Below are 24334 nucleotides of genomic sequence, written 5' to 3'. Positions count from 1 at the left end.
AAATCTATCAAAATTTTTCTATTGATTCTATTTTTACGATATTTTCAGAGTCAATGTGAAATTTTATGCTCTTTCCAATAAACCGAATATGATATTTTAGACAAACGTTTTTTTTTTAATTCACGCCCCCCCCATTTTCAAGTGTCTGTTAAAAAGTAAATAATTAATTTACTCACCAAAGTTTTATATATCACAAATTGAAGAGAAAAGGTCAATAAATAATATATTCTAATTTAAAACAAAAAAAAAAAGTAGTGTTTTTTAGATATTTCCCTGTAAAGTTCGAAGTTTAAAACCTTTTTTTAAAAAAAAAAAAAAAAAACGTTTTTTTTTTTTTTTTAAATGAAACCTTGGTCCTTGCTAATTGAAAAAAAAATTATGGTTTGAATTACATTTTTCGAGGAGTTATAAGCTTGGAAAGACGGGGTGGAATTATTCACTATTTTTCACAAAATTTCTGACACACCTTTTTTTTTTTTAATTTTTTTTATTTATTTATTTATTTTTTTTTATTACATTTTCACCCCAAACAAGGCACATTGACACTTTGGTGTAGGGGCTACTATCAGGGGCAACAACTACTGGGGCACTATGTAGGGATTTGGGCAGCAAGATGTCTGTTCATGTTGCACTTGAACTTCTGCACGTCAGTACTGTTGGGGAAGCAGGGACCTGGAATAGAATTCCAAAGTCTAGCGGTTCTGGGGAAGAAACTACTGGAGTAGAAAGATCTTTTACATCTAGGGATCTCTACAGTGTGGGGGGTGGGATTTTGCAGCCTATCGGGTCTGTCGAGGGTGTTCACGTCGTGGGGGCACAAGTGCTTGCAGTTCGTTAGAGCATTCACCATTAAAGTACTTGTAGAACAGGCAGAGGGATGCAACATTTCGTCGATGGGACAGAGGCTGAAGCTTAGATGCCAGTTCAGGGCCTATCAGATTTGCGATTCTCTTTTGAACCTTGTCAAGGAGCAAGAGACTAGTAGCCAATGCACCAGCCCAAATATGACAGCAATACTCCATACATGGGCGAATGGTTGCCTTATAGAGGTACAGGATACTTTCGGGTGTTAGTAGTTTTCTAGCACGGTAGAGAGAGCCCACCTTCCTTGCAGCGGCCCTGGCAATGCCCTCGATGTAATTGTTCCAACTCATGTTTCCAGTGAACGTTAGACCAAGGAGCTTGAAAGATGTACTCTCAGATAAAGAGTCGTTGGCCATTGCTATAGGTGGTAGAGAAGGTTTCTTGTAATTATTGAATGAAACCAGTTTTGTCTTGGCGGCATTGAACGTGACCATCCATTTTTGTCCCCATTCCACTATAGACTGTCATTCAGTCCTCATTCAATGAGTGATTTTTCTGACAAAGGGTGAAGAAAAAGCTGCTTAAAGGTCGGTAGTACTTGGTGACCAGTAGTCTGAGATGTCGGAAATTTTTCTGTCTCTGTCTGTCCTTGTGGCCATGTCACTAGTAAGGGTGCTGGAGGTAAACGTTTTGTCTGGGCTGACGTTATCCGCCTAATAGTCAGGGACCCGAACCTTGGATTAACCACTAAGGAGGCTGTCCTATCAGCGGATGCAAAGTACTGGGACTGCTGTATTGCCATTTGGCGAGTGGATCTAGACCATGCAGTAGTCTCTGGTGGGGCCTCTCGATGCCATACTAGTGGGCAATTGTTACGGCTTTACCTTTTCGTGTGCTACAAAAAAAAAATTTTCCTGTCTTTTTCTCTCTTACTTTCCCTCTCTGTACTGCTCTAACCAAGTATGCCGACCTATTCCACAAATCCCAAAACCTCAACATGAAATATCTCCAGAATAAAAACTCGATTAAACCTAGAACCCCATCTTCCAACGTAGACCCCTACTACCAGGTCTCCTTCTCCAACATCAGGGGTCTACGTTCCAACCTTCCAGAGGTTCAAACCCAATTACAGGAGACGAAACCGGACAGATTATTTCTAAGTGAAACTGGAATAGGGCCGACCACTTCCCTAGATGAGTTCATAATTAACGGATACTCTAATTTAACAGCTAAATCTGACACCCAAGATCGCCATGGGCATGGAATATGTGCCTACATTAAGGATGGCTTCCCGTGTGGCAGGGATATCTCTAGAGAAGATCCTAATTTACCCTATATGTGCTTCAGGGTTGCACTTGCTAACACCACTGCATTTATATTTGCCCTCTATCGGCCCCACAACAGCGGAGTTACTATCTTTAAGAGCATATCTGAGAAAATAGACCACATACTGTCTTCACATCCCTCGGCTAACATCCACATCTGTGGTGACTTCAATGTCCATAACATGGAATGGCTGACCCATTCAAATAAGACAGACGATGAGGGGAGGTTTTGTCATGATTTTGCCATTGCTTATGACCTCACTCAGATTGTTTCTGAACCCACCCGTGTGCCCGATACACCCGGTCAATATGCAAGCCTCCTAGACCTTTTTCTCTCAACTTCCCCCTGAGCTATGTTCATGTTCCGTTCATTCTCCTCTAGGATCCTCCGACCACTCCGTCGTAGCAGTTAAGATAAAAACGAAATGTAAGAAGCCCCCAGACATACCCCTCCACCATACTGTATACCGATACTCTATGGCTGACTGAGATAGCTTCCATACATTCATATCTGATTTACCTCTGCACTCCATGTTTAAAGAGGAAATGTCCTCTATAGTATCAGAACTGACCGAATGGTTAATTGTAGGCATAGACCAATTCATACCATCTAAAAAAATTCCAACAAAAACCCAACAGCCAGCCATGGTTCTCCCCAGAATGTGCTGCTGCTATCGCGCACAGAAATCACTTTTTCCATAGCTACCAACGTAATAGATGCACTGAGACTAAAGCTGCTTTCAGGTCTGCCAGCAACCACTGTAAAAGAGTAATAAAAAATGTAAGAGAGCTATATGCCCAGTCTGTTAAATCCAAGATAGCTGATGACACGACCATCTACGGCAACACATCAAAAGCTGTAAATGAGAAAGTTCTCTCTGATTCTCTCTCCTCTGATCTCGAGCGCGTGGTTCAGTGGGGGAAGATGTGGATGGTTACCTTTAATGCATCCAAAACCAAACTCCTATCCTTACATCATCAACGCTCTGATCCCCAGCTGGCATCAATTGTGATGGATGGCTCTCGTCTGGGTGAGGCCCTGTTTTTTGACAAGCTTCTGGGTTTGACCTTTACTCCTGATCTGAAATGGAACACGTACATCAAGTCTGTTGCCAAGGTCGCTGGAAAGATGGTGGGATCCTTCTACCGCTCCTGAAGATATCTCACTACTGATACAATTCTCTATCTATATAAAAGCCAAGTACGTCCAAGGATGGAATACTGTTGCCACATCTGAGCAGGAGCTGCTAAAAACAGCCTATCCTGCCTTGACAGAGTACAAAATAGACTTCGTGGCTTAGTGGGGATGCCCTTTTCTCTACCCTGCAACCTCTCTCCCACAGAAGAGACGTTGTGAGCCTATCCTTGTTTTATCGTTATTTCCATGGCAGGTGCTCGTCTGAACTCCAATCTCTGGTCCCCCCTCGCCAATCTTTCACGAAAAACACCCGTCTAGCTGAATCCACTGTGAAAAATTTCCCCCACTCTATATCTGTGCCTAAATCAAAACGCGGATTCCATGAACAAAGCTTCTTTCTTAGAACTGCACGCCTGTGGAACTCTGTTCTGTCTGCCTGCTTCCCTCCGGACTACAACTTGGATGTCTTCAAGTCCAATGTTAACAAATTCCTAATGAACCGCCTCCTTAATTAAACACTTCATCAAATCTCCACACTAACGTAATGTACTTGCAATAACCCTTATCCCTGAGTGGCTTCCGGGCCTTGATAAGTGATGACCACTGTGTAAAAAAAAAAAATTAAAAAAAAAAAAAAAAAGTCATCCTCTAGTGTTTTTGCCATTTCTTTAGATATGTGTTCATTTGTTTTCCTGTCGTGCCTGTTATAGAGTGTAGTGTTATCAGCATATATACCCATCTCAGAGGCAATTTTGTTGGGGAGGTCATTTATGAATATCAGGAACAGTAGAGGTCCAAGGATAGACCCCTGGGGCACTCCCGCATTTATATCATATTGTTTAGATGTACGACCGTTGAGGACAACCTGAATTTTTCTCTTATCTAAGAAGGATTTAATTATGGTAAGTATTCTACCAGTGATACCGTATGATCTAATTTTCCTGAGGAGACCCTCATGCCATACCCTGTCAAAAGCCTTAGATATATCTAGAGCTACTGCTCTGCCCTCTCCCGCTTTGTCCAGTGAATGGTATATACAGAACTACCTGTTAAATATTATACGAGTTTTATAATTGACCCCCCCCCCTCCAAAAAAAAAAAATTAAAAAACGAAAAATAAAAATGCTTTTGTGTACTGCTCGGGAAAACTTAATTTTTTAGATCAATTAAAAAAGCATTAAAAACTACGCAACACAGAAAAATGAACATTTTTTTTTGTTTGTTTCTGAAACTTGTTATTTAAATGTCTGCTAAAAAATTCTTCCGCGATGTGACAAGTCACCTTATTACGCGCGTCCATGCGCAGACGCATCATGTAAGAATAGCATAAACGATGGCGATGAGTTGGCACAAAATAGTGCGAGGGTTCAGGGGTTAATACCATGCAAACGGTAAATTTGCTAAGTGGCAGTGTCAGTCATAGAGGAGCAGATTTGCTTATGGCATAAAAAAGATGGCCACCAAAGAATACAATGCATAATACAACTTTTTTTTATATCTCGATAACTACTTATTTCTGCAAAATTTAAATGCTATTTTCGTATTCAGCATAGTCGAAAACCTTCCAAAGTTGTCATTTTGTAGAAAATTGTTGAGGTGGACCTAATCTAAAAAAATATCTTCTTTTTTTTTCATATCGAAAAACTGAAATTTTATTTTCTTGAATAAAAAAAAAAAAAACTTACTCGAGAACACGACTGTTTTGGAGGTTTGTATTACTATACACAAAAAGTTGTCAAAAAAACAAATATTTAACAAATAAATGTTATGAAAGGCAAGATAAATTACTTTTATACCTACCTGGATACTTTTTTAGTGTTTTTATTTAATGTAAAATGTTTATTCGGTTTGAAAATCATAGTGTTTTCCGATCTATTTGAAAAAGACAAATGGCAGCGAGGTCTTTGTTGAACAAGTTAAGTTTGGGAAAATGAGTTTAAACTAAAAAATTATACTAAATAATGTTAGAAATTCACTCAGTATATGTCAGCCTATGTCACGGTAACATATATTGAGTGAGTTTCTAACAGTATTTTGTATATTTATTTATTTTTATCTCATTTTCCCAAACTTAACTTATTCAACAAAGACCTCGCCGCCATTCGTTTTTCATCAAATATATCGATAAACATTGTATGATTTTTCGAACAAAATAAACATTTTACATACAATAAAAACACTAAAAAATTATCCAGTTAGGTAGAAAAATAACCTATTTTGCCTTTGATAACATTTATTTGTTATAGATTTCTTTTTTGACAACTTTTCGAATTTATGTGTTCAGTAATACAAAGCCAAAATAATTTTAAGCAAAATATATATTTCATAAATTGAAAATCTTTGAAAACCAAGCAATGTTAAGAAAATACTTGACACTTGTACAGTTTAATCAACACATTAAAAAAATAAAATATCGACAAAAGGTTATATTGTTCTCGACGGTCATACATCAAAACAATATGACATAAATGCGGGAGTACCTCAGGGGTCTATCCTTGGACCTTTATTATTTTTGATATTCATAAATGACCTCCCTGATAAACTTGTTTCTGAGATGGGTATATTTGCTGATGACACCACTCTCTATAACAGGCACGAGGGGGAAAACAAATGAACACATATCTAAAGTAATGGCAGAAACACTAGAGGATGACCTCCAATCAGTAGTGGAATGGGGACAAAAATGGATGGTAACGTTCAATGCCACCAAGACAAAACTGGTTTCCTTCAATAATTACAAGAAACCTTCTCTACCACCAATAGCAATGGCCAAGAACACATTACCTGAAAGTACTTCCTTTAAACTCCTCGGCCTAACGTTTACAAGGAACATGAACTGGAATAGATACATTGAGATCATTGCCAAGGTTGCTGCAAAGAAGGTGGGCTCTCTTTACCGTGCTAGAAAACTACTAAACTACTTCCTTTAAACTCTTTGGCCTAACGTTTACAGGGAACATGAGTTGGAACAATTACATTGAGAGTATTGCCAGGACCGCTGCGAAGAAGGTAGGTTCTCTCTACCGTGCTAGAAAGCTACTAATGCCTGAAAGTATCCTGTACCTCTATAAGGCCACTATTCGCCCATGTATGGAGTATTGTTGTCAGATTTGGGCTGGTGCATCTGCTACTAGTCTCTCACTCCTAGACAAGGTTCAAAAGAGAGTCACCAATCTGATAGGTCCTCAACTGTCAGCTAAACTTCAGCATCTGTCCCATCGATAAAATGTAGCATTCCTCTGCCTGTTCTACAAGTACTTTAACAGGGAATGCTCTGACGAACTGCAGGCGCTTGTGCCCCCTTGACGTAAATACCCCCGACAAACCTGACAAGCAGCTAAATCCCACCCCTTCACAGTAGAGATCCCTAGATGTAAGAGAGCCTTCTACTCCAGTAGTTTCTTCTTCAGAACCGCTAGATTTTGGAATTCCCTTCCGGGTCCCTGCTTCCCCAACTGTACTGACATGCAGAAGTTCAAGTGTAACGTGAACCGACATGTTGCTGCCCAACTCCCTACACAGTACCCTTGATGCTTATATCCCTGATAGTAGCCCCTTGTTTGAGGTGAAAATGTAATAAAAAAGAAAAAAAAAAGTTGTCAACTAAGCTCCAGCCCCTGTCCCATCACTGCAATGTTGCATCCTTGTGTCTGTTTTACAAATATTTTAATGGAATGTGCCCCCTCGACATACATATCCCCGATAAACCCACTTAGCAACAAAATCACACCTCTTCACTGTTGTTGTCCCTAAATACCAGAAAGCTTTCTACTCTAATAGTTTCTTCCCTCAAACAGCTAGAATTTGGAATTCCCTTCCTGCCACCTACTTCCCTGACTGTACTGATATGCAGAATTTCAAATGTAATGTAAACCAACATCTTGTTATTCTTTCCTAAGCATGGTCCCAACTAGTAGCTCCTTACGTCCAAGTGGTGATGTGCCTTGTTAGGGTGAACGTGAGTAAAAAACAAAAAAAAAAGTAGAATTATCAAATGGTCACCCATCTGAGCACTAACAAGGCTTGATGCAGTTTAACTTTTTAGATCTAATGGTGTTGATGTAATTCTGCCGTATATATGACTAACGGGGGTGCCCGGCATTGCTCTGGTGTTTAGCTAGTGCAATAAGCCCCTCCTCCCATGGGTGGGGTGTCAAAACAAAAGTAGCGGGGGGTGCCCGGGTGTGTGTAGATGGTGTAATAAGGAACCCTGAAAAAAAAAAAGGTGGTAGTAGGAGGGGGATCAAAACAACAATAGGCAGGCTGGCTCGAACCCGTAACGCGAAGGAGGAAAAAAAAGTGAAAAAAAAAACTTAACGTCTTAGTCGGTGTCTTCATCACGTAAGCTGAAGTGGAGAGCGTTGAAATCAAACGCAGTCAATCGAAATTTCTTTTTTTTTTAATTTAATTTATAACATTAATATAATCAAATCTTAATGCTGCAATATTTTAAATTATAAATTTATTATATTTTTACTAGAATATCTTGTCCTTTTCTTTTCCAGTTTTAACAACTAGTCTTTTACTTTTCCATGTTTAAGCTTAACCATATTACTTTTCATGCTCGCATTTTTCTATTGTAATAACATTATATAATCAATTCTTAATGCTGCAATATTTTAAATTATAAATTTATTATATTTTTACTAGAATATCTTGTCCTTTTCTTTTCCAGTTTTAACAACTAGTCTTTTACTTTTCCATGTTTAAGCTTAACCATATTACTTTTTATGCTCGCATTTTTCTATTGTAATAACATTATATAATCAATTCTTAATGCTGCAATATTTTAAATTATAAATTTATTATATTTTTACTAGAATATCTTGTCCTTTTCTTTTCCAGTTTTAACTAGTCCTTTACTTTTCCATGTTTAAGCTTAACCATATTACTTTTCATGCTCGCATTTTTATGTAATATATATATATATATATATATATATATATATATATAAAATGAACGTATCTTTGTGTGTGTGTCTATATACATTTCCCTACACAATAACTCTGTCAATTTTCAGTCTACAGACTCGAAATTGGATATACAGGGTACTGAGATTTGGGAAAATCTTTGTAATCAGTTTTTGTCCAGAAATTCGGCTGTAAAGGGGGTCAAAGTTCAACGCTTTGACCTTTGAGAACTCTACCAAACTCCTCCTACAATTTTGGGTCTAAACACTTGAAATTTTAGACATAGGTTCCTTGGACATGGATCTAACTTGATAACTTGATTTGAGCCCAAAACAATAAATGTGAAGGGGTCAAAGTTTTAAAAAATTGACAGCTTTTTTTTTTTTATTGCTCAACATACACCTCCAAACACCTGGGCAACACCAGGCTGAAATGCTAGTATATATATATATATATATATATATATATATATATATATATATACTTCAGAATAGTTTTTATTTAACAATCAGTTGTTATGGAAACGTGAGATTGTAGGGTTTACAAAATATTACTGGCCGTAATATTCTATAAGTTATCCCATCTAAACAAGAATTGCTCGATATGCAAGATAGAGCAAATAAATTAAATTGTAATTCAATGAATTTCAAAAAACTCTCATTGAAATGAAATGAAGTGGTTGAGTTTCATATCAAAGAATTTTTATTATTCTAAGCAAGACAAAGAATGCTTTAGAAAATTAATCTCCTTAACCTATAGGATTTCGATGTCATGATGTAAAGAACGCATAACATGGATTTTAGCAAGCAAGCTGGATCTAAAAACACATTCATATCCTTTATCTGCAAATCCTCCTGCTACAGGACTTCTGATAAATTTATTATTTTGACTTTGACTATATATATATAACTACTTCATTTACTCACATAAATTTAATATACGAATGAGAGGTTTTTGAAAATCATTGAATTACAATTTAATATATATATTTTAATATATAATTATTCATTCATCTACCTGAATTTTACCTGTGGGCGGTATTTAATTCCAAAGGCCCTTTCAGGTAATAATCCATCATCAGTGGAGAAAAGAATCCTCTCTCTAGGATGTAAATTGCAAAATGGCTGTTTTATTTAGATTTAAATCCAAACGCTCAAAGATTAATTAATGTCGTTAAATGTTCAGGGGAAATAATTCTATAGATTCTAAAATCAAGCGACGTAATTCAAATGGTTATAACTGACGTTCAGTGTTTCAGTGTTTTTTGTGTATTTTAAATTCAAACGGTTAAAGATTAATTCATTCAGTTATGTTCAAGGGAGGTAATTCATTTTTACTCGTCTACATAAAGATTTAAAGACATTTGACAATTATGTTATGACTATATATATATATATATATATATATATATATATAAAAGTATTTTTAGAAGGATGCGGGAATGTACAGTCATTGTGTGAAGATACATAAATAAATATATGAATAATAAATAATTCAGTATTTTTTTTTCTTTTTTGTTTATTATACATATGTATATATATATATATATATATATATATATATATATTTTAATAAATTTATCATTTTGACTTTGACTTTCCATGTCTCACTGACTTTAGCAAATAGGGTGCATACCTTTATAAGTATTTGATAATATTTTCTCTCCTCTGATGAGATGGTAGACATCGAAACCCTATAGGTTAAGGAGATTAATTTCCTAAAGTATTCTTTGTCTTGCTTAGAATAATAAAAATTCTTTGATATGAAATTCATTTCAATGAGAGTTATATATATATATATATATATATATAAACTACTTCATTTACTCACATAAATTTAATATACGAAAGTATAGATTTATGTGTAAACTTAAAGTATTTACTTCAAAAGTGTCTAAAACAGATCCTTTGTTCGATAAAATGCATGCCCATTGGCTGATAGGAAGGGGCGCGGTGGATACTAGAAAGCTGATTGGCTAACTAAAAATCCTCAACATATATAAAAACAAGAAGCAACCACAGAATTCGCGCACAAGCCTGACGAATCCTATAGTGGATGAAACGCAGAATATTCAGTGTAGCTTAATCGCCATATATATTTTATAAATTACTAACTAGCTCTACCTACGTATTGAGCACTTTTGAAGTAAATACTTAAAGTTTACGCATAAATCTATACTTTCGTATATTAAATTTATGTGAGTAAATGAAGTAGTTATACTTAGCTCCTAAAACAGTCGAGCACTCTCAAAAGAATTTATTTCACCACATTAAAAATAGATATGGAAAGAGTTAATTTCGAAACATCGCTAAAATCATCCCCACACACAGCAAGCATAGCTATATTATTAAATTAATTAAAAAAAACCACTAACCTAGTTCTAAAACAGATCCTTTGTTCGATAAAATGCATGCCCATTGGCTGATAGGAAGGGGCGCGGTGGATACTAGAAAGCTGATTGGCTAACTAAAAATCCTCAACATATATAAAAACAAGAAGCAACCACAGAATTCGCGCATAAGCCTGACGAATCCTATAAGTGGATGAAACGCAGAATATTCAGTGTAGCTTAATTGCCGTATATATTTTATAAATTACTATATATATATATATATATATATATATATGACATGTTGTGTTGCCATGTGTAATATAAAAGTTTTTAATGTTAACTCAAAATTAAAATAAAAAAATCTTTTAATCCTATTAATTTCAGTGTTATGCAATCAATTGTTTAAGGGTTTATCAGTTAAATATTTTTGCATAGACACACATACATACATTTACTTTTTGATTTATATAGATTTGTTTTATTTTCTTTATAGGATTGTCACCAGCCGACATTATTTCCAACAGGAAGTTGCAAGGGTTTGTGCGGCATTGGTGCAAATTTTAGAAACGAAAAAAAAACAATATGGGAAGTCAGGAATTTGTTTCGATTATGTTCACGAAAAAAAATGCCGAAATGTTTAAGTTGATTCAGGAGGAAATGCACCTTGACGACAACGCTTTGATGGAATTCTTTTTTACATTGCATGAAAAGTAAGTATCATTTATAAAAATTAAATTTTGTTATTTTTTATAAATTTAATTTTAATTGGTCTCCAGACAAAAGAGGAATTGGACCTAGTAATTTAACCTTTTTAACGCTATCATTTATAAAAATTAAATTTTGTTATTTTTTATAAATTTAATTTTAATTGGTCTCCAGACAAAAGAGGAATTGGACCTAGTAATTTAACCTTTTTAACGCTATCATTTATAAAAATTAAATTTTGTTATTTTTTTATAAATTTAATTTTAATTGGTCTCCAGACAAAAGAGGAATTGGACCTAGTAATTTAACCTTTTTAACGCTATCATTTATACAAATTAACACTGACTTAAATTTTGTTCTGGTACTTTGTACAATTTAATGAAGGCATTAAAAAAATGAAAATATCGAAAAAAGGTTATATTGTACGTATCCGTTATGGACTGAAGATCTCCAAGGAAAAATTTCATTTAATTTGATCGAGTAGTTTTTTTTTTTTTTTTTTTTTTTACATCGAAAAAACACGTTTTTATGAGAGCACGTTGAAATCAGCCATTATGGAAATTTTTAACCCGCCACGGGGAGATAACTCAATGTAAAGTGCTGACACTCCCTCCCCGTCTTTATTACTAGCTTTTCTTTTTAAAAATCAAACCTTTTGCTTGGTATCATAACAAATTGTTTTTTCGCTGTAAAAAAAATACTACTAAAACTAATTAAGTGAAATTATTTTCTGGAAAACTTTGTTCCATAACGTATATGTACAATATAACCTTTTTTCGATATTTTCAATTTTTAATGTCTTGAAACATTTTAATTTTTTTTAAATTAATAAGAAAATATTGGATCCAAAAGATAAAACAGTTTTTAGAACACATTAAAAAATGAAAAAATGTTTCATTAAAAGGAGAAAAAAATATCCGATTCCTTTTACACCATATCAGGTTCATCTTCAGAAAGCGAAAAAGTTCTATTGCTGTTTTTTTTTTTTTTTTTTTTTTTTTTGCATATAAAAATCTTTGTCTTGTTATGTTTACTGTTTATCTTTTTTACGAAATCATTTACGAACTTTGTTATCAAACATAATTTTTTATAACACTATTGAATACAACAGGAAAAAAAAAAAAAAAAAAAATTACTGTTGTTTAGTGTTAAAATTTGTGTGAAAAAAAAAAAAAAAATTTCTTTTGTTTTCATTTAATTTTACTCTATATGAAAAAAAAAAATCTCGCATTGTTCTTGGCTTTTAATTTTACCTTATAATTTTCTTCAACAATGCTTCAAGCAAACTACAATCTACTTATAATTTTTTTTAATTAGCAGGAATTCACTCCCGTTTGTTCGTACTTTTCTCAATAACCACACCTTGGATTTTTTTTAAATATTGTGCACAAACAGTAGTCATGGTGATAATAAATTTTTGCCAGAACGGATTTTCTGGGATATCTCTGGTCGTCCCATCTAGGGGGCATTATATGAATAAATGTTCGAAGTCCTGTTGAAAGTAAATTTTTCACTCCTGGGGGAGATCTTGCATGCTCGGTTTGTTAATGGGAAAATCTTTGAATAAACAGATAAAACTGTTTTTAGAACACGTTAAATATGCAAAAGTATTTTTATTAAATGAAGAAAATATGATCCTATTCCCTGTTTTTTTTCTTTTTTCTTAAAGTTGAAACATTTAAATCTGAAACAGCTAAATCTGACCCCCAAGATCGCCATGGGCATGGAATATGTGCCTACATTAAAGATGGCTTCCCGTGTGGCAGGGATATCTCTAGAGAAGATCCTAATTTACCCTATATGTGCTTCAGGGTTGCACTTGCTAACACCACTGCATTTATATTTGCCCTCTATCGGCCCCACAACAGCGGAGTTACTATCTTTAAGAGTATATCTGAGAAAATAGACCAGATCCTGTCTGCACATACCTCAGCTAACATCCACATCTGTGGTGACTTCAACGTCCATAACGTGGAATGGCTGACCCATTCAAATAAGACAGACGATGAGGGGAGGTTTTGTCATGATTTTGCCATTGTTTATGACCTCACTCAGATTGTTCGCGAACCCACCCGTGTGCCTGATACTACCGGTCAATATTCAAACCTCCTAGACCTTTTTCTCTCAACTTCCCCTGAGCTATGTTCATGTTCCATTCATTCTCCTTTAGGATCCCCTGACCACTCCGTCGTATCAGTTAAGATAAAAATGAAATGTAATAAGTCCCCAGACGTACCCCTCCACCGTACTGTATACCGATACTCTATGGCTGACTGGGATAGCTTCCGTACATTCATATCTGATTTACCTCTGCATTCCATGTTTAAAAAGGAAGTGCCCTCTATAGTATCAGATCTGACCGAATGGTTAATTGTAGGCATAGACCGATTCATACCATCTAAAAAATTCCAACAAAAACCTAACAGCCAGCCATGGTTCTCCCCAGAATGTGCTGCTGCCATTGCGCACAAAAATCACTTTTTCCATAGCTACCAACGTAATAGATGCACTGAGACTAAAGCTGCTTTCAAGAACGCCAGCAACCACTGTAAAAGAGTAATAAAAAATGCATGAGAGCTATATGCCCAGTCTGTTAAATCCAAAGTAGCTGATCAGCGGCTTGGTTCCCACCAGTTTTGGCAAATAACAAATAGGATCCTGAAAAGAAGTGTGCGTTCTATCCCAACCATTATCAATGGACCAGACGTCATCTCGTCAGCATCAGACAAGGCCAAACTATTTGCAAAGAACTTTGCAGCTAATTCTCCCCTATGCGACGAAGGCCAACAACTTCCTTAACCCTAACCCTATAACACAGAACACTCTAGGTAACATACAAATATCTGTGCATGAGGTCGCCAAGCTAATCAAGAACCTTGATTCCAGTAAAGTAACTGGCCCTGATGGCATCCCAATTATAGTGTTAAAAAAGCTTCAACCAGAACTTGCTCCCATACTTACGAAACGTTGCCTTAAGGAGAAGTGCTTTCCGACTCCCTGGAAAATCTCATCAGTATGCCCTGTATTTAAGAATTCAGGTGATAAGTCATCTCCCTCTCAGTACAGACCAATAAGTCTCCTGTGTGTTATGAGTAAGTTGCTGGAATCCATATTAAATAGAGAAATAGTCAACCACCTCAGCAGAAATAACCTTCTTAGTTACACACAATATGGTTTCCGTTCTGCAAGATCTACCGCAGATGTGCTAACGGTTATATCTCACAGGATTAGTGAATCTCTTGATAAAGGCTTCCTTTCTAGGGCAATTGCTCTTGACATATCAAAGGCCTTCGACAAGGTATGGCATAAGGGCCTACTTCACAAGATTTCCAGCTACGGTATAACTGGAAATGTTTTCTCAATCATTTAAACATTTCTCTCCGATAGGCTCATAAGAGTAGTGGTTGATGGACAAAAATCAGAGGCCTACAGTATTAATGCTGGAGTCCCTCAAGGGTCAATCCTGGGCCCAGCTCTCTTCCTGATCTACATCAATGATCTCCCTAAACACATACTTAAATCATTCGTTGACATCTATGCTGATGACGTGACCATCTACGGCAACACATCAAAGGCTGTAAATGACAAAGCTCTCTCTGATTCTCTCTCCTCTGATCTTTAACGAGTAGTTCAGTGGGAGAAGACGTGGCTGGTTACCTTTAATGCATCTAAAACCAAACTCCTATCTTTACATCATCAATGCTCTGATCCCCATCTGGCATCAATTGAAATGAATGGCTTTCGTCTAGGAGAAGTCCCGTGTTTTGACAAGCTTCTGGGTTTGTCCTTTACTCCTGATCTGAAATGGAACACGTACATCAAGTCTGTTGCCAAGGTCGCTGGAAAGATGGTGGGATCCTTCTACCGCTCCAGAAAATATCTTGCTACTGATGCAATTCTCTATCTATATAAAAGCCAAGTACGTCCAAGGATAGAATACTGCTGCCATATCTGGGCAGGAGCTGCTAAAAACAGCCTATCCTGCCTTGACAGAGTACAAAATAGACTTTGTGGCTTAGTGGGGGATGTCCTTTTCTCTTCCCTGCAACCTCTCTCCCACAGAAGAGACGTTGTGAGCCTATCCTTGTTTTATCGTTATTTCCATGGCAGGTGCTCGTCTGAACTCCAATCTCTGGTCCCCCCTCGCCAATCTTTCACGAAAAACACCCGTCTAGCTGAATCCACTGTGAAAAATTTTCCCCACTCTTTATCTGTGCCTGAATCAAAACGTAGATTCCATGAACAAATCTTCTTTCTTAGAAGTGCACGCCTGTGGAACTCTGTTCTGTCTGCCTGCTTCCCACCTGACTACAACCTGGATGTCTTCAAGTCCAATGTAAACATTCCTAATGAACCGCCTCCTTAAGTAAACACTTCATTAAATCTCCACACTAACATACTGTACTTGCAATAACCCTTATCCCTGAGTGGCTTCCGGGCCTTGATAAGTGATGACCACTGTGTAAAAAAAAAAAAAAATTATTAAATCAAATAAAGCACATATATAAAAAAATGTGGTGTTTGTCTATAAATCGGTCAAAAAAAACTTTTTTACTAGAAAAATCTGTAAAAAATCTTTTTAATCTACGTACTTGTCATTGCATGAAAAGGTTATATTCCAAAAATCACATAAATCGATCAAGTAGGTTTTTTTTATTTAAGAAAATCAAATATTATGAGACATTTTATCGAAGAATGACTTCACACCATCGTGTTTTTAAATGATACACTGCTCGCGACACCTATTGGAATTGTTTGGAATATAAGTTCCGCAAGGGGCAGGCAATCAACTTTTTACGCTTTAGAAGAAAAAAAAAAAAACTTGGAAAATTAAGACATTTATAAGTTTTTAAGGATGTTGAAAACGAAAATAACGTTTAAAATTCCAGCAAATGAGTAGTTTCCAAGATATGAAGAATTTTACGTAAACTGAGCACCCACACGTTGACGATCCTCCAACAAAAATTCGGCAAATGCGTATTTCAGCTGCGTAAATATTTGACCACTAAAACTGGTGGCCATAAAGTGGGTGATCATTATACGTTAAATTATTTTCGAAAAGTAATCCCCTCCACTTTCTTTAAACTAACATTTCTTCATATCTTGGAAATTATTCGTTTGCTGGAATTTTAAACGTTATTTTCGTTTTCAACTCCCCCAAAAACCTATAAATGTCTTAATTTTCCAAGTTTTTTTTTTTTTCTAGAACGTGGAAAGTCGATTGTCTGACCCTTGCTGATCTTATATTCCAAACATTCCCAATAGGTGTCGCTAGCAGTGTATTATTCATAAACAAGATGGCATGAAGTCATTCTTTGATAAAATATCTCATAATATTTGATTTTCTTAAATAAATAAAAAAAAACTACTTGATCGATTTACGTGATTTTTGGAATATAACCTTTTCATGCAGTGATAAGTATGTACATTATAAAGATTTTTTTTACAGACTTTTCTTGTAAAAAAAAAAAAGTTTTTTTTGGCCCGTTTTTGGTTCAACACAAAAAAAATAAACAATTTGAAAGTAATGTTTATTGATATATTTTGGCGAAGAAATGCACCTTTGTCAAGATTGTTTTTTTTTTACCTCTCATGTCTCACGAAGGTACTTTTAGGCGTTTAGTTGTTGTTCAATGGTTTTACCTTTTTTTTATATAGTCCAGGAATGCATATGATGTGTGCTTAAGGAATAATAGTTTGGAAATGTTGGTAAATAGGAAATCAAACAGAGCACGTATATATATATATAAAATAAAGAAGGGCAAGTTTCTTATCTCTATATAAATAAAATGAACTCATTTTTTCCCGTCTGATTTTGACCTTAATAGGATTAAAAATCAATGGAAGTGGTAAAATACTTTCTCTCTTATAAATTCCTCCTCCCCCTGCCACCACTTAACACCGTTTGGGGATCGTTCACAAGGAACAGTTGAGAAGAGAACACCGGTTTGGCTTCGTAGTTCTTTCATGTGAAGTTATTTAAAGTTTCTTATCTGAAATATATTGATAATTTTTATTGGATGGATTATCATCATTATTATTATCATCATTATTATTATTAGAGAATGGGTTTTCTTGAAATAGGAGACTTCTGCTAGGTCCGTATATATTGGAACGGTTATTTGAATTACGTTTCAATGTATTATCCTCCTTCTCTCCTGCCTCATTATTTTGCTCCTAATGTAGTCATTGCTAGATGTCACATCCATAGTAAGCCGTTTAGACCTGCCAAACTTGCTTTGTCTGAATCCAACACACAGACACAGAACAAGCATGGAGCGGAGCACGTGCACGCATCACACAGCTTTGAGGCACATGTATTTCCGGTGACCTTTGACATTAAGCTTCCGTCCTCTTCTCTTCTTTCTCTTTTTTGCTTGACACCAAGCCGTGCACACGTATAAACCACGCGCTTTATAAGCATGCACTCGGAGAGCGACAACAGAAACATAAGGTAGGCTTGCATATTTTTTGTATAAACATAGTTATCTGTAAGATGCTTACATATAGAGCTAATACAATATGAACAATCCAAGACTGTTATATTTAAGCTATATATCGCTTGTGTAAAGTATGAACTATAACCTCTATTTGCGCACACTTACACAGATGTCAACATGTACAAGCCACAATCACACGTCCTTACGTGACTACCAAATTATTGCACCACTGTATAAACTTCGTTTTGTTTTAAATAAATAATGTAGTTATATATATATATATATATTTTTTTTACATTTTCACCCCAAACAAGGCAAATTGCCACTTTGGTGTAGGGGGCTACTATCGGGAGCAGCAACTACTGGGGTACTATGTAGGGATTAGGGCAGCAAGATGTCGGTTCACGTTACACTTGAACTTCTGCACGTCAGTACTGTTGGGGAAGCAGAGACCTGGAATGGAATTCCAGAGTCTAGCGGTTCTGGGGAAGAAACTATTCGAGTAAAAAGATCTTTTACATCTAGGGATCTCTACAGTGTGGGGGTGGGATTTAGCAGCCTGTCGGGTTTGTCGAGGGTGCTCACGTCATGGGGGCACAAGTGATTGCAGTTCGTCAGAGCATTCACCACTAAAATACTTGTAGAACAGGCAGAGGGATGCAACATTTCGTCGATGGGACAGAGGCTGAAGCTTAGATGCCAGTTCAGGGCCTATCAGGTTTGCGACTCTCTTTTGAACCTTGTCAAGGAGCGAGAGACTAGTAGCAGATGCACCAGCCCAAATGTGACAGCAATACTCCATACATGGGCGAATGGTTGCCTTATAGAGGTACAGGATACTTTCGGGTGTTAGTAGTTTTCTAGCACGGTAGAGAGAGCTCACCTTTCTTGCAGCGGCCCTGGCAATGTATACTGGTATAATGTAGTTTTACATATATACTGATATAATGTAGTTTTACATATATACTGGTATAATGTAGTTTTATATATCTATACTGGTATAATGTAGTTTTATATATATATATATATACGGATATAATGGTTTTCTTTATTTCTAATTGATGTAACATCCATATTGATTAAATGATTAAATATATTTTTATATTGTTGTTCTGTTATTTGTTATCTTCTATATGAGCTCCACCTCTATTTGTAGAGCTTTGCATTATTTTATCATTATCATTATTATTATTATTGTTATCGTTATTATTGTTATTTTTATTATAATTACTATTATTGTTATTATAATTATTATTATTATTATTAATATTATTGTTATTATTATCTTTATAATTGTTATTATTATTATTATTATTATTATTATCGTTATTATTGTTATTATTATTGGCTCACATGGAGCTTTCACACAAGTCAACAATTGATTGGTTTGGAGACCTGTGGTGTTCTCTGGAAGCTGAGTGACAACAAGTCTCCCCAGACGTCCAGCTCTCTCCACCTCCTTCGATAGCATTTGCAGATAAATCTGCCTCATCGCAATAGTCTCATACCATTGATTTCTTGCTGGTAGTGGCCATTGGTTTATACTGGAATTTGAGTGGCACTAAGCCTCCCCATGATCCCAGTTCTCTTCGCGCTTGTCCAGCGGAGGTCTGGCCAGCGCTCTCTCCTCGGTCTTTCCATCATACTTAACCCTTCTTGGCTCTTTGGTATCACTTTTCTATTAGAGGAGGGGAACGGTGATGACACATTCTAGGGTTTTCCTTAATATTTCAGCCGTTTTCTTTATCGTTAGGCGTTGTATTTTTGCAGTTATTCCTCTGATTCCAATTTTTGCCATTCTTTTTTCAAAGTTTTTCCTAGTGCTCCTACTATTATCAGTACTATTTTGATTTTCTTCATCATCCAAATCCCTTTTAACTCTCTGGCTAGCTCTGTGTATTTCCTTTGTTTCTCCTTTTCTTTCATACTCGCCCTGTGGTCAGCTGGGACAGCAAAGTCTACAATTTGACAGGATTTTTCTTTCTTGTTAATTATTACGACATCTGGTCTTCTTGCTTGGATGGGTTTGTCCGTCTGTATGTCCATGTCCCTTAGGATTTTGTGGTTCTTGTTTTCGAGTGCTGTTGCGGGTTTATGCTTGTACCATTTGTCTGTACGCTCAAAATGCAGTCGTTTGCACAATTCCCAGTGCACCGCCCTCCCCACTTGGTCATGCCTGTTTTTGTATTCCTTTTGGGCCAGTTTGCTGCATTCACTTACTATATGGTTTAGCATTTCGTCTCTCTGTCCACATAGTCTGCATTTGCTGTTTTCTTGTGTTTTATCGATCCTTGCTTTGATATGGTTGGTTCTTATCAAGTTATCTTGTGCTGCAGTTATTAGAGATTCAGTTTCACGGTTTATATGTCCTTTTCACATCCATGTCCAGGTGTTTTCGTTATTCTCATCTTTTCTCGCTTTGTCATTTGTCTCTCTGTTTTTTGCTTTGTTGTTTTTTTTTCGGTGTCTCTCGCTGCCATAATTATCCTTTCAGTGTTTTGCATTATGTATTTTTCTAGTTCTTTTTTCGTGTCCTTCACACAGTCCTCTATACAGATCAGTCCTCTCTCGCCGTCTTTCCTTTTCACGTAGAGTCTGTCAGTATCGTCCTTTGGGTGTAGTGCATTATGCATGGTCATGAGTTTCCTGGTTTTCTGGTCGAGTTGTCCCAGTTCTTCTTTTGTCCACCCTAACCCGACGGTCCAGACTATCTTACTAGCGATAATCCCCATGTACTTATACCTTTTTATTAGGTTTCTGCTATACAATTTCGTTTCCAGGAGTTTTCTTGTTCTCCTGAGGTATTCCTTTCCAATTTTCTCTTTCATTTCTATTGTTCTGATGGTGTCCGCTTCCAGAATTCCCAAGTATTTATAGTCGTCTTGTTCCCCTAGTGCCTTAATTTCTGTTTAGTTGGGTAGTTCCATGCCTTCTGTCGTTTCCAGTTTTCCCTTTCTTATAACTAGTTGTGCGCACTTTTCCATTCCAAATTCCATTTGGATATCTTGACTGAAGATTCTGGTAGTGTTGATTAGTGTCTCTAGGTCCTTTTCGGTCCTTGCAAATAGTTTAAGATCGTCCATGTACATCAGGTGGTTCATTTTTTTCTCTGTATTGGAGAACTTGTATCCGGCTTGGCACTTTCTCAGAATACTATTCAAGGGCATCATGGCTATGATGAACAGTAATAGTGATAGTGAGTCTCCTTGGAAGATGCCTCTTTGTATGTTAATTTCTGTTATGTGTTGTCCATCAGCTGTCAGTTCCAGTCTCCATGTTTTCATTGCATTTTCTATTACATCAGTGATCCCGCTTGGTATTTTATACATTTTTAAGCATTCTGTTATCCATGCGTGGGGGATCCTGTCTTACGCTTTTTTGTAGTTGATCCATGCCATGGCTAAATTCTATAATTATTATTATAATAATTATTATTAGTGAATGGGGTTTCTCGAAATAGGAGACTTCTGCTAGGTCCGTATATATTGGAAGGGGTATTCAAATTATGGCCTATTATTTTGCTGCTAATGTAGTCATCGCTAGACATCACATCTCTAACATTTTACCTACCATTTTCTTTTGATGAGAAGCATTAGGCTTCGAAATAACTAGGTATGCATTCGTATATATTTTTATATTGTTGTTTTTATTCTTGTTGACTCTTTGCATTATCCTGATAAGTCTCCTCTTAAAGAATTTCTTTAATTTTTTGAAATCTCCATGTGTGTTTATATATATATATATATATATATATATATATATATATATATATATATATATATATATATTTTTTTTTTTAACCTTTGTATATCTAATTTTAAATAAATAAGAATGTAAAAATACTAATCATAGTAGGGGTGATAAGTAGTTAAATGGATTAATCCTAATCTTATAAATACAAGACTGATAAATTAAAAAATATATCCATTTTAAATGTGGAAATTTATAGCATGAAAAGGTTAGTAACTGCAATTAAGAATAGGAAATTAGATTAAATATTTGTAACATGTCTTCTTCCTGAGGTTAAGGGTGGTGGTGTTTGATCAACACTGCTGGGGAGCCATGATGTAATATACTGTTTTGTTTTTAAATCCCTGAAACAGTGTTTCATGGTAAACAACTGATGATCCCTTTAAAAATAAATTATTAGTACTATAGTAAATTCGAGAGCGAGTTGATGCAGTGATTGCAGGTGAATAAATGACTTACTGACTGGATGGTTTTCTAACGAATGATAAAAAATATTTTTTTGTATAGTTTTAAAGGTTAAAAATTTCAAAGACTATATATATGTATATATATATATATATATAATATATATATATATATATAAACAAATTTACATGGTTGCGACACTGGACATTCTAATGTTTCTAACAAATGGTCAGTTAAAACCAGAAGTCTTCATCAGGCGACTTAATAAATGGTTGCTTCTCACAGAATAAGCCAGTCCTTAACTGGCCTATGGCCTAACTAAAAAAAACACACAATCGTAACTACTCTTCTGAGTTTTTGGATTTTGTAATTTTGCCCGTATTCCTTTCGTTTTCTTTTAAAGTTGATGAGTATCTTTTCTTCTGATGAGTCAGGACAGAAAAGATAAAAAAATGAAATTAATTTTGGCTGCAAGCCAGTTTCTGCGTTTCCCTCCAAGATGTTTGGGAAAACCAGCTCCCATAAATAGCGTGTAAAAGTCGTGCAAATTAAAGATAGACATGACCCCCATTCGTAACTCGTAGATATTATGATTTAGACAGTATATAAAAAGTTTTAAGGAGGAGTGACCCGACCGAGCACCCCCCCCCAAAGCCTTTGCCGGACATACACAAAAAGTGCACACACACACACACATTTTCGCTTTTATATATATACTAGCGGGGGGGGTACCTGGCGATGCCCCGGGTGTCTTGAGGTAAATTAAAACTCCGGGGGGGGGGGTTAAATGATAAAAAAAAATGTTTTGGTAGGTGAGTGTATGAGGATCGAACCCGTACCCTTGAGTTGGAAATTAATGTGTGAAAAAAAAATGTGCTAAGTTAACCATTGAACCACGGCGACGGACAACGTTAAGCAGGTTATTTAACTATAAAAACAGGCATGTGCAATAAAAGTTAACTCTGCTGCTTCCATTTGACCTAATTAAGAAGGTCAAATAGAAGTCACGCAGCATTTGGGTTTGTTTACCCAAATTTAACTGTTTCTTCCCCCAACAGATGTTGGGGAGGGGGAAAGCCGCTCCCAATTGTCCAGATTGAATAGCAACTGATCAAAGCTGATTGTTTCTGGACGTTTTTCCCGGCGCAATGCCGAAGACATCGTTTGAGTTTAGTTTCACTTTATATATACTAAAAAGCCCAATCAACGCGCAAGAAGCCAAAATAGCAATAATTTTGTAAAAATCGACGTAAATAAATCTATACGCTACGCAGTTTCCTAATTCCTAGATATTATTATATAGGACCTATATACACAGTTGTAAGCGATAGTAACGAACCTGGGACCGTGTGCGAGAAAAGCCTTTGCCAGACATACACAAAATGGTCACACACATTTTGCCTTTTATATATATATAGATATATATATAAAAAATATTATAGCCAATAATATTTTGTAAGACCGATAATCACTGGATTTCCAAACCAGTAGATTTATTGCATTACTTATTGTGAAGTAATATATCTCTATATAAATAAAATGAACTCATTTTTTCTCGTCTGATTTTGACATTAATAGGATTAAAAATCAAGATATTTCATGCAAATATAATATGCACAAACGGCAGAACAATATCTGAGGTGTGTTATAGGCTTATTATTTCTCAAATTCCTCGATAATCTTAGATTTCTATACTTTTTCTGCTGAGAAGTCACGGCCAAAATCGGTTAAGATCAATGGAAGTGGTAAAATATTTTCTCTCTAATAAATTCCTCCTCCCCCTGCCACCACTTAACACCGTTTGGGGATTGTTCACAAGGAACAGTTGAGAAGAGAACACCGGTTTGGCTTCGTAGTTCTTTCATGTGAAGTTATTTAAAATCACTAAACTAAGCTGCAGTGCTCTGTGGCGTAGTGGTTAGCGTGCTGGACAATTCACATTATATTTTCACGTTCGCGCCGACCTACCGTAGTCGTTTTTTTTTTTTTTTTTTTTTTTTTCCTAAACAACTGGAATGGACTTTTCTTGGTGGCCGAACTGTTAACGTTGCAGATGTTTTTTTTTTTTTCACACTTTATTTTCCTACTTTTACTCATGACTCCGGGTTTGATCCTTCCTACTTACCTACCATAACATTTTTTAAAACTCCCCCCCCCCCCGTCCCGGAAACAATCACTCGGGCAACGCCGGGTACCCCCGCTAGTATATATATAATATAATATAAAGCTGAATGTGTGTGTGTGTGTGTGTCTGGTCACGAATAGGCTCCTATATGGTTGACTATTTTAAAAAAACTGATTACATATAATGATAGAAGATGTATCGAGACACAGGAATGGGTATGTTTGATCTGGCAGAATGGTGGTTCATTAAAATTGTGGAGTCTGTGTTCGCGCCTGGTCCACAAAGTATGGAAATAAAAAATATAAAAAAAAAACGTTTACAAGTGTTTTTGATATAGATGTACATAAGAATACTTTGATGAGTATGTTTTAACTTAAATAGGGATGGTATAATAAAATTA

At 35.8% G+C, this 24334-nt stretch overlaps 1 protein-coding gene across 2 annotated transcripts in view; it reads left to right on the top strand.

The window, feature by feature from the left end:
• LOC145270604 (uncharacterized) overlaps positions 1-24334 on the top strand; it is an 80171-nt gene that overhangs the window by 50321 nt on the left and 5516 nt on the right. For both annotated transcript variants that reach the window (XM_080126233.1, XM_080126232.1), the window contains exon 2: positions 11003-11219. In XM_080126233.1, the coding sequence (XP_079982359.1) occupies positions 11092-11219 (128 nt within the window). In that variant the 5' untranslated portion in view covers positions 11003-11091. The remainder of the gene's footprint in view (positions 1-11002; positions 11220-24334) is intronic.

This window comes from Euprymna scolopes, chromosome 46, assembly GCF_053919585.1.
Source record: "Euprymna scolopes isolate OS-2025 chromosome 46, ASM5391958v1, whole genome shotgun sequence".
In the NCBI taxonomy this organism is placed as follows: Eukaryota; Metazoa; Mollusca; class Cephalopoda; order Sepiida; family Sepiolidae; genus Euprymna; species Euprymna scolopes.
The sequence above is the reverse complement of the archived record's forward strand: the minus strand, read 5'-3'. Positions and strand labels throughout refer to the sequence as shown.